General features: G+C 48.1%; 1 protein-coding gene across 3 annotated transcripts; it reads right to left on the reverse strand.

Annotated features, from left to right (window-relative positions):
- Positions 1-4,761: 4,761 nt before the first annotated feature.
- LOC132829058 (protein S100-A1-like) lies at positions 4,762-11,115 on the reverse strand. Of its 3 annotated transcripts, none has more exons than XM_060846349.1 (3): positions 11,045-11,115; positions 10,122-10,273; positions 4,762-5,072 (listed from the first exon to the last, which is right to left on the reverse strand). In XM_060846349.1, the coding sequence occupies exons 2-3, from the start codon at positions 10,260-10,262 to the stop codon at positions 4,890-4,892; spliced, it is 324 nt and encodes a 107-aa protein (XP_060702332.1). In that variant the 5' UTR covers positions 10,263-10,273; positions 11,045-11,115; the 3' UTR covers positions 4,762-4,889. The 3 variants fall into 3 exon arrangements, with proteins under 3 accessions (XP_060702332.1, XP_060702330.1, XP_060702331.1); XM_060846347.1 differs by lacking the exon at positions 11,045-11,115 and adding an exon at positions 10,936-11,038; XM_060846348.1 differs by lacking the exon at positions 11,045-11,115 and adding an exon at positions 10,936-11,038 and having other exon boundaries at positions 10,122-10,276.
- Positions 11,116-11,564: the final 449 nt, after the last annotated feature.

Here is an 11,564-nt window from a genome sequence, read left to right on the forward strand (position 1 = left end):
AAGGTGCTCAGGTTTCCAAAGCTGGAGGCGTGGCAAGATGTTGGGAGGTTTTAGGATTGGAGGAAGTTACAGATGAGTGAAGAGAATTTAAGATTTGAGATGTTGGTGAGCTGGACAGTAGTGTAGGTTAGTGAACTCAGGGAAGGCGAAAGTGGCGACTGCAAATGCTGGAGATCAAAGTCAAAAAGTGTGGCGCAGGAAAAGCACAGCCAGTCAGGCAGCATCCGAGGAGCAGGAGAATCAATGTTTCAAGCATAGGCTCTTCAGGAATTCCTGATGAAGAGCTTATGTTTGAAACATCGATACTCCTGCTGTTTGGATGCTGCCTGACTGGCTGTGCTTTTCCAGCACTACACCTTTTGACTAATGACCGTAGGGCTGTGAGTGAATGGGATTGGTCTGTGTTTTGATGAGCTGAGGTTTCATTCGTGGCTGACCACGGGCAGGAGTTGAAGCAGATGATATGACAGCAATGGCAGAGGGTGGTCTGAGTAAAGGAGAGTTATATCAAGTTGAAAATTCAGTTTGGGCCTATTCAGGATCGTGTAGTCAGGAATAACCTGATTCAAGCTGAGACAGTGACCATGGAGACGGCTGTAGTCTTAAATGGAAAACTCTCCCAATGGACCACCTTTGAAATACTTCAACTTCTTGGCTGCTATCTTTAGTCAGAATGTGGCACATGAAGTCTGAGTCGGAGCAGACCATTCAGCCCATTGAGGCTGCTCCAATCCTCAATGCATTAGAGCTGATCTTTGCATTCAGTTCCACTTCTCCTCTCAGTCTGCATATCCTCAAAAATCTCTCTGTCCATGCCTTAGATAGATTTAACAATGGAGCATCCCCAATTCTCTGAAGCAGGGGTTTCCAACTCACTGGGATTAGATATTTCTCCTCGTCTAGTTTCTTGCCCTCCTCCCAAAAAGACCTATGTATAGATTCGAGTAAAAAATGAGGTCTGCAGATGCTGGAGATCACAGCTGCAAATGTGTTGCTGGTCAAAGCACAGCAGGTTAGGCAGCATCTCAGGAATAGAGAATTCGACGTTTCGAGCATAAGCCCTTCATCAGGAATAAGAGAGAGAGAGCCAAGCCGGCTGAGATAAAAGGTAGGGAGGAGGGACTAGGGGGAGGGGCGATGGAGGTGGGATAGGTGGAAGGAGGTCAAGGTGAGGGTGATAGGCCGGAGTGGGGTGGGGGCGGAGAGGTCAGGAAGAGGATTGCAGGTTAGGAGGGCGGTGCTGAGTTGAGGGAACCGACTGAGACAAGGTGGGGGGAGGGGAAATGAGGAAGCTGGAGAAATCTGAATTCATACCTTGTGGTTGGAGGGTTCCCAGGCGGAAGATGAGGCGCTCCTCCTCCAGCCGTCGTGTAGTTGTGTTCTGCCGGTGGAGGAGTCCAAGGACCTGCATGTCCTCGGTGGAGTGGGAGGGGGAGTTAAAGTGTTGAGCCACGGGGTGATTGGGTTGGTTGGTTCGGGCGGCCCAGAGGTGTTCTCTGAAGCGTTCCGCAAGTAAGCGGCCTGTCTCACCAATATAGAGGAGGCCACATCGGGTGCAGCGGATGCAATAGATGATGTGTGTGGAGGTACAGGTGAACTTGTGGCGGATATGGAAGGATCCCTTGGGGCCTTGGAGGGAAGTGAGTGTGGAGGTGTGGGCGCAAGTTTTACATTTCCTGCGGTTGCAGGGGAAGGTGCCGGGGGTGGAGGTTGGGTTGGTGGGGGGTGTGGATCTGACAAGGGAGTCACGAAGGGAGTGGTCCTTGCGGAACGCTGATAGGGGAGGGGAGGGAAATATATCCTTGGTGGTGGGGTCCGTTTGGAGGTGGCGGAAATTCCTTGGTGGTGGGGTCCGTTTGGAGGTGGCGGAAATTCCTTGGTGGTGGGGTCCGTTTGGAGGTGGCGGAAATTCCTTGGTGGTGGGGTCCGTTTGGAGGTGGCGGAAATTCTCACCTACCACCCCACCAACCTGCGCATACAACGTATTATCCGCCGCCATTTCCGCCACCTCCAAACGGACCCCACCACCAAGGATATATTTCCCTCCCCTCCCCTATCAGCGTTCCGCAAGGACCACTCCCTTCGTGACTCCCTTGTCAGATCCACACCCCCCACCAACCCAACCTCCACCCCCGGCACCTTCCCCTGCAACCGCAGGAAATGTAAAACTTGCGCCCACACCTCCACACTCACTTCCCTCCAAGGCCCCAAGGGATCCTTCCATATCCGCCACAAGTTCACCTGTACCTCCACACACATCATCTATTGCATCCGCTGCACCCGATGTGGCCTCCTCTATATTGGTGAGACAGGCCGCTTACTTGCGGAACGCTTCAGAGAACACCTCTGGGCCGCCCGAACCAACCAACCCAATCACCCCGTGGCTCAACACTTTAACTCCCCCTCCCACTCCACCGAGGACATGCAGGTCCTTGGACTCCTCCACCGGCAGAACACAACTACACGACGGCTGGAGGAGGAGCGCCTCATCTTCCGCCTGGGAACCCTCCAACCACAAGGTATGAATTCAGATTTCTCCAGCTTCCTCATTTCCCCTCCCCCCACCTTGTCTCAGTCGGTTCCCTCAACTCAGCACCGCCCTCCTAACCTGCAATCCTCTTCCTGACCTCTCCGCCCCCACCCCACTCCGGCCTATCACCCTCACCTTGACCTCCTTCCACCTATCCCACCTCCATCGCCCCTCCCCCTAGTCCCTCCTCCCTACCTTTTATCTCAGCCGGCTTGGCTCTCTCTCTCTTATTCCTGATGAAGGGCTTATGCTCGAAACGTCGAATTCTCTATTCCTGAGATGCTGCCTAACCTGCTGTGCTTTGACCAGCAACACATTTGCAGCTATGTATAGATTCCACAGTCAACGAAACAACCTTGCATGGTCTACCATTACGCATTACTGAGGAAAAACTCTCTCTCTTTTACTATCCAGAAAATATAGACAGTAATTACCCAGTCTCTCATCACAGCCACAGGCATTCTAAAAATGAGTTTGACAATCAGTGAAGCTACAGAACCACTGACACACCCCAGCAGCAAAACCAGCAAGTGATAACTGGGGCCAGGCTGTCCCACACTCACCAGATCACATCTAGCTCTGCAGTCCTGCCACAACTGGTCGTGAATGCTAGTTGTCAACTAAGCAATTCATGAGGGGAGGAAGCTCCATGCATAAACCCCATTCTCAATGATACATCTGGGCAAAAGATATGGCTGAAGTATTTGCATTTATCTTCAGTCAGAAGTGCTGGTCAATCTCAGATCCTCCTTAGCATTCTAGCTTCATGGATACCAGTCTTCTACACATTCTATTCACTGCACCTGATATCAAAAAACAACTGATGCACTTGATTCTATAAAGTCTCCAGGTCCAAATGCAGTGAAACCTGGACAATATCCAGGCTTGGGCTGAGAAGTTACATTTGCACCATACACTGTCAAACAATGACCATCTCCAACAAGAGAAAAATCTTCGAGTAAAAAATGAGGTCTGCAGATGCTGGAGATCACAGCTGCAAATGTGTTGCTGGTCAAAGCACAGCAGGCCAGGCAGCATCTCAGGAATAGAGAATTTGACGTTTCGAGCATAAGCCCTTCATCAGGAATAAGAGAGAGAGAGCCAAGCAGGCTAAGATAAAAGGTAGGGAGGAGGGACTAGGGGGAGGGGCGATGGAGGTGGGATAGGTGGAAGGAGGTCAAGGTGAGGGTGATAGGCCGGAGTGGGGTGGGGGGCGGAGAGGTCAGGAAGAGGATTGCAGGTTAGGAGGGCGGTGCTGAGTTGAGGGAACCGACTGAGACAAGGTGAGGGGAGGGGAAATGAGGAAACTGGAGAAATCTGAATTCATACCTTGTGGTTGGAGGGTTCCCAGGCGGAAGATGAGGCGCTCCTCCTCCAGCCGTCGTGTAGTTGTGTTCTGCCGGTGGAGGAGTCCAAGGACCTGCATTTCCTCGGTGGAGTGGGAGGGGGAGTTAAAGAGAAAAATCTAACAATCACCTCTTGACACTCAATGAAATTATCACGATTGAATTCCCCATTTTCAGTATCATGGGGGTTATTGTTGACCAGAACTGGACTAGCCATATAAATACTGTGACTACAAGAGCAGGTCAGAGGCTAGGAATCCTGCAGCAAAGAATCTCCTGCTGACTGCTAAAGCCGATCTCCAACCTCCACTGAATGAGTGCAGCTCCAACAATGCTCACAAAAAACTAGGCACCATCCACAACAAAGTAGATTGCTTGATTGGACTCCAAACACCATCTTGGACATTCACAGCCTTCCCCATCAGTTATCATGGCAACAGTGTACCTCTATAAGATGTACCACAACAAGTCACCAAGGCTCATACATCAGGAAAGCAGCTAATTTTGGAAAGGAAGTGACTGTTCCCCTTAGTTGAACGGTCAATAACAAGGGGGCATAATTTTAAGGTGAAAGGTCAGGAGGTTTTTTTTGTAAAAATCTTTCACCCAGAGGTTGGTCTGTATCATCAGCAACTTAAATTGCGTTCAGAAAAGATTTACCAGGATGTAGCGGGAATAGAGAGCTTGAACTATAAAAATAGATTGTGACTCTTCACTTTAGAGTAGGAGGTTAAGGGGTGACCTTAGAGGTTTATAAAATCATAAGGGGTATAGATAAGGTGAATAGCAATGGTCTTTTCTCTAGGGTTGAGGAGTTCAAAACTAGGTAGCATGTTTTTAAGGTGAGAGAAGAAAGATTTAAAAAGGACATGACATTTAAAACAGTTGGTTGAACCATTTTTATTTCATTAATTTGTATTTTACAAAAAGATGAGAAGCAAGCAAGGATGCTGCTTGGATTGTAAGCTGATCATTCTCACATATTGTCACATGGTTTAGGAACCAGTCACTGTTCATTTTGTGACTTGGCAGGTTCCTCCTTTTGCTTGTTGCTCCCTCCTTTTGACATAAATTTCATTACAGGAAAACATCACACCAGCAACGAACGACACAAACTCTTCAAAATTCAGTTGCCCATCACCGTCAAAATCTAGATCTTTCATCATTTTGTCAAAAGATTCAATGTTCTTCTGATTCTGCGAAGAGATGGAAGAAAAGCAAAAATATAAGGAGGTGGAAAGTTATTCCGATTTAGTGGAAAGAATGAACATTCAACATAGGAGCTGAAAGAATCCATTCAGCACTTCATAGCTGCTCTGCAATTCAATGAGATCACTGCTGATCTGTTTTGTGTTTCAAATTCCACATTCCCTGACTCCCCTACCTAATGAGAACCTATCTACCTCAGCCTTCACCCATCCTGGGCACAGAATTCCAAAGTTTTAAGAGAATATAATTCCTCATGACCAAGTTGGATAGAAGGGTCTGTTTCTGTGCTGGATGACTGTTTGAGTCTGAAGGAGAAAATGAGGACTGCAGATGCTGGAGATCGGAGTTGAGAGTGTGATGCTGGAAAAGCACAGCAGGTCAGGCAGCATCCGAGGAGCAGGAGAATCGATGTTTCTGCAATATGGCCTTCATCAGGAAGAGCTTATGTCTGAAATATTAATTCTCCTGCCCTCAGATGCTGTCAAATCTGCTGTGCTTTTCCAGCACCACACTGTCAACTGTATGACTGTACCTTAAAAAAGTGACGTATACTTTTGAGACAGTACCCAGAGTCTAGTATGACCTACAAAAGGAAACAGTCTTTCCATGTCAACTTTGTCAAGATGATTCAGGATCTTACACAGTTTAATCAGGTCACCCCCACTCTTCCAAACTCTAGGGGAACAAGCCCAGTCTGCCCAACCTGTCCTCCTAAGACAACAGTCATTTCAGGTATCAATCCAGTGGACTGCCTTCAATGTATTTACTTTCTTCCTTAAATTAGGACAATACCCTGTGCTACTGAAGTGTTACATCCTTATTTTTACGATCAATGGAAAGAGAAACCACATAAGATATTTAACTCTATAGGGGGTGTAGGAGCAGTGGTCCCTGACTGTTTAGCACAGTTAGTGAATCAGACAGTAACCTGGACTTTACAGAGGCATACTGTACAGGGGCAGTTCTGTGAGATGTGTATGGAGTACTGTGTCTTGCCGGACACTGGACTTAGGAGGGATGTAAGAAGATGTAGAAAAGAAATACAAGAATGGTTCCAGGGAATAAGAGACTTCAGCTTAGTGGATAAATTAAATAAGTTGGGACTGTTTTCCATGGAGAAGAAAGATTAATTGATTGAGGTTTTCTAAACCATGCAGGTTCTGGACAGAATGGTTAGGGACAAAATATTCCTATTGGTGTAAAAGTTGAAAAAGAAAGAGAGAGGATATTGATTTAAGGTCATTGGCAAACAGAAAAGCGATGACAACACGAATGGGTGGGATCAGGAATGCACAGCCTGAAGTGGGTGAAGATGGGACCGTTCGACACTGAAGAAAAACATTGTGGGTAGCACGGTGGTACATTGGTTAGCACTGCTGCTTCACAGCAGCAAAGATCCAGGTTCAATTCCCACCTCAGGCAACTGTCTGTGTGGAATTTGCACGTTCTCCCCGTGTTTGTGCGGGTTTCCTCTGGGTGCTCCAGTTTCCTCCCAGAGTCCAAAAACGTGCAGGTTAGGTGAATTGGCCATACTAAATTGCCCATAGTGTCAGGTGAAGTAAATGTAGGGGAATGGGTCTGGGTGGGTTGCTCTTCGGAGGGTTGGTGTGGACTTGTTGGGCCGAAGGGCCTGTTTTCACACTGTAAGTAATCTAATCTAAATTGCAAGGATACAGGGAAAGGAAGCAGGACAGGATGAACAGAGAGCCAGCACAGATATCATGGGCCCATTCCATGCCATAACAGTTTCATGATTCCACAGAGGCTCTATCCTTGAGCTTTTTTCTCCATAGCCCCACCTCTCCAAGGACGGGGTTAAATTGGATACTGGGAGCAGAGGATCACAGGAGGTGCAAACTGTTTCATCTTAATTGGTCACAGTCGACGCTGGTCAGGACATTAAAACCAACCAGCACCCCCACCCCCCAGGACCCAAAGTGCTGAGAGGTTTTGTCTGTCTACAACACACTGCTGGAATGGAGTCAGGCAAGTCCAGATACGAAGCGTCCTGCTGTGCTGCTGTGGATTTGTTTGGATTGGCCTGACTGAACTACTACTCAGTGTTTCTCATTGTTCAGTCTTGGCTTCTTTCCTAGAAACCACACCCTCATTCTAAACATTCCCAAACCTATTGAATATTAATTCTTCTACCACAGATCGAACTACTTGTGAAATGCCTGCTCTGTACATTCACCCTGATTTGCAAGTTGGACCCAAATTACTACCTATTCCTGCACTTAGCACTGGAGTCAGCTCCAAAATGCAGAGGTGACTATTTTCAGGATACAGTTAATTTAACTAATGGTCATTCTGCCCATACAACCTCAACACAGAACCATACCATTATTTACCCTTGGGAATGATACATATATTCTGGTATTCCCCAGGGGGTGGCACAGTGGCTCAGTGGTTGGCACTGCTACATTGTGGGCGGCACGGTGGTAGTGAGCAGCACGGTGGCACAGGGGTTAGCACTGCTGCCTCACAAGCGCCTGAGACCTGGGTTCAATTCCCGACTCAGACAACTGACTGTGTGGAGTTTGCACGTTCTCCCCGTGTCTGCGTGGGTTTCCTCCGGGTGCTCCGGTTTCCTCCCACAGTCCAAAGATGTGCAGATTAGGGTGAATTGGCCATGCTAAATTGCCCGTAGTGTTAGGTAAGGGGTAAATGTAGGGGTATGGGTGGGTTGCGCTTCGGCGGGTCGGTGTGGACTTGTTAGGCCAAAGGGCCTGTTTCCACACTGTAGGGAATCTAATCTGCCCGTGGCCTCATTTTTCAGCCACACTCTACCTCTCAACAACATCATCTAAAAGTACAATGTTAGTTTCCACATGTCCAACACCCAGAACCTCTTTCTCATCACAACCTCAATCTGCCTTTGTTCATTATTTTAAAAGTCTGCTTGTCCGACAACCAGGACAGGATGTTAAGGCCAGTGAAGTCATTGTCTTCAGGCCTGTCACAAACTTGGCTTGGAAAGGGTGTACGCTAGGAAATTGTTTCCATTAGGCGAGGAGACTAGGACCCGTGGACACAGCCTTAGAATTAGAGGGGGTCAATTCAGAACAGAAATGCGGAGGCATTTCTTCAGCCAGAGGGTGGTGGGCCTGTGGAATTCATTGCCGCAGAGTGCAGTGGAAGACGGGACGCTAAATGTCTTCAAGGCTGAGATTGATAGATTCTTGTTGTCTCGAGGAATTAGGGCTACGGGGAGAACGCTGGTAAGTGAAGTTGAAATGCCCATCAGCCATGATTGAATGGCAGAGTGGATTCGATGGGCCGAATGGCCTTACTTCCACTCCTATGTCTTATGGTCTTCTTATGGTCTAAACTCCAACCCCGTTGGCAATTGTCAGACACATAATAAGATTGTTCACAACCTTAATATTTAATACTGTGACAGATTACTGATCACAAGCCCTGCACGTCTCTCAATTGTTTCCCCCTCCATCACATCACCTCGCCACACCCATTGGTTGCTCTGCTGCTGAAACCCTGTTACCTCTGGACTCGATTCCTCCAACATATGCCTGGCCTATTGCCACATTCAAGTTCTGTAATCTGCATGACATCCAAACCTCTGCTTCCCACATGTCTTGATTGACATCAAGTGCTGTTTAACCCTGACCGTGCACTGACTGACACTGGTTCCCAGTCCATCTGTTTCTTTCAAACCCATCATTCTAACCACCCCTGTCATTTCTTCCAGCCCTATATCCTTCCCAAGCCCCTGCGACATCGGTCATTTTTAAATTGCTTGATCATTGGCAGTAATACCTGAAACCAACTGCAGCCTAACTGCTGCAACTCCATCCCAAAATGTCTCAACATCATCTTTCATCGTAGTGGTTCTGTTCGCCGAGCTGGAAGTTTTTGTTGCAAACGTTTCGTCCCCTGGCTAGGAGACATCATCAGTGCTCTGGAGCCTCCTGAGAAGCGCTGCTTTGATGTTTCTTCCGGCATTTACAGCGGTATTTATTCCACCACTATAAATACCGGAAGAAACATCAAAGAAGCGCTTCTCAGGAGGCTCCAGAGCACTGATGATGTCTCCTAGCCAGGGGATGAAACGTTTGCAACAAAAACTTCCAGCTTGGCGAACAGAACCACAACAACAAGCACCCGAGCTACAAATCTTCGCACAAACTTTGGTCATCTTTCATCCTTCAAAGGACTCCTTAAAGACCAGCAATAACTGAATAGCAGAAGGGAGATAGTGGTGAGGTTGTAATCCATTCCTACTCCACAAAGGCAGGTTCAAATCCCACAGACTCAGCTGGGAGATTTTGGATTACAGTTAATAAATCTGAAGTATAAAACTAGTCTTGGGGTGGTGACCATGGAATTATTGATTAGATTACTTACAGTGTGGAAACAGGCCCTTCGGCCCAACAAGTCCACACCGACCCGCAACCCACCCATACCCCTACGTTTACCCCTTACCTAACAGTACAAGTAATTTAGCATGGCCATTTCACATAACCCCATACATCTTTGGACTGTGGTAGGGAACCAGAGCACCCGGAGGAAACCCACGCAGACAGGGGAGAACGTGCAAACTCCACACAGTCAGTCGCCTGAGGCGGGAATTGAACCCGGGTCTCAGGCGCTGTGAGGCAGCAATGTGCCACCGATGGTTTTTTTTTAAAAAGCGAATTGCGATTAATGTTCTGTGTAATTCTGGGAGGATTGATCTGGATCCGGAGGGCAGGAATATGTTAAACAATCACCCAATGATCTGTTTGGGAGCTTTCCTTTCTAAAAATGATGAGATCATTGAGAGTTTGCTGTCTGAACAAATAGAGCATTCTGAATCATCAGACCCAGCCTACAGTTCAGCCTGTTCACACTGATTGTGTGTGTGTTGGGGCAAGGGGTGTGGGTGGGCCAGGAGGAGGGTGTGAGCAGATGAAAGCGTGACGGTTTTGTAGATGTTGGTGTGAGGTTAGGGTAGGTTAGATGCTTGGTAGGATTGGGACTGTGGCAGGGGTGAGGGGTGAGGCTGGGCATGGGGAATGAAGTTTCAGTGTGCCTACCTTACACAGCCCACTGAGCTCTGCTTCCATGAACTGTTTCATCTGGGGTTTGTTCAGGGTGTGTTTATCATTTTTGGCAAAATGATGGAAAACTTCTATCAGGTTCTGCATGGCCACCTCGGTTTTACTTGGAACCGTCATGATGAAGGATGCTGCTGGAGGCAGAGAGACTGGGGTTAGTAAATCTGGCGCTAGGCAAACTCCACCCCCTCTTCCCCCCCCACCCCCCAACCCGGCGCTAGGCAAACTCCACCCCACCCACCCCCACCAAACCCGGCGCTAGTCAAATTCCATTCCTTCCCCCAAACCCGGCGCTAGGCAAACTCCACCCCACCCACCCCCGCCAAACCCGGCGCTAGGCAAATTCCATCCCCTCCCCCCCAAACCCGGCGCTAAACAAATTCCATCCCACCCTCCAAACCTGGAGCTGGTCAGACTTCACCCCTCCCTCCGACCTCCCCCCCCCCCAATCCCTGAGCTGGTCAGACTCGGGGGGGGGGGGGGGGGTACATTTCCAGTCCGTGATTTCAGTCGCATTGAACTTCATCGAAAACTAACATAAACTCCCGTAACTTTGACCAAGCGTGTGCAGTTCCCACAGCCCACAGCCCATAATAAACCCCCAACTCAGAAACAACCCCCAACAGCCCATAATAAACCCCCAACTCAGAAACAAACCCCCCACAGCCCATAATAAACCCCCAACTCAGAAACAACCCCCAACAGCCCATAATAAACCCCCATTTTTCTCCCGCAATTCCGAGTCAAACCCCAGGGCAGAATCTCCAATAACAGGCAAAGAAAATGAACAAACTTCAGCGGCAGATCGCAGGACAATATCGAATCTGGGGTGAAATTGCCTTCTGAAAGAATAATATCCGCACGGAACCCGGCTCGGAGCTGCTGGCTTTCCAGTTTCTTACCCAGATGTGCAGCAGTTGCTGAGTTTATAGGGAGCCCAGCCCATCTCAGCCCAGCCCAGCCCTGGCTGCTTTGTCACTCAGACAGGAGGCTCCTCACTGGTTCTGCCCTCCCTAAACCTGACTCATGGCTGAAAGAATTTGCAGAGTTTAATCTCCAACTTTTCCTGCAAAGAAAAAGCAAAATCTGTACAACCCATTTGGAAGCAACAGATCGAGAGAAGCACAAATCTTCTTATCAACATTTTCTTCACAAGACAAAGACAAAAATGAAGCTATGATTGATGGATGAACATTCACACACAGGGGAAATCAGCAAGGACACAGCCCATTACTCAAACTGCCTGAAAATCCCAAATTCAAATTGTGCAATCAATATAATATGCCAATTCCCTGTTAGGTCAGTTTCATTGCATCACTGACTGTGGACGGTTAGTGCCAAAGATTTGTACATAGTACAACTTCACTCCCAGCTCATGGCAAAATGACAGAGCCTCATACATATAGCGTGGTTAGATACAGA

Source organism: Hemiscyllium ocellatum, chromosome 28 (genome assembly GCF_020745735.1).
Source record: "Hemiscyllium ocellatum isolate sHemOce1 chromosome 28, sHemOce1.pat.X.cur, whole genome shotgun sequence".
Classification (NCBI taxonomy): domain Eukaryota; kingdom Metazoa; phylum Chordata; class Chondrichthyes; order Orectolobiformes; family Hemiscylliidae; genus Hemiscyllium; species Hemiscyllium ocellatum.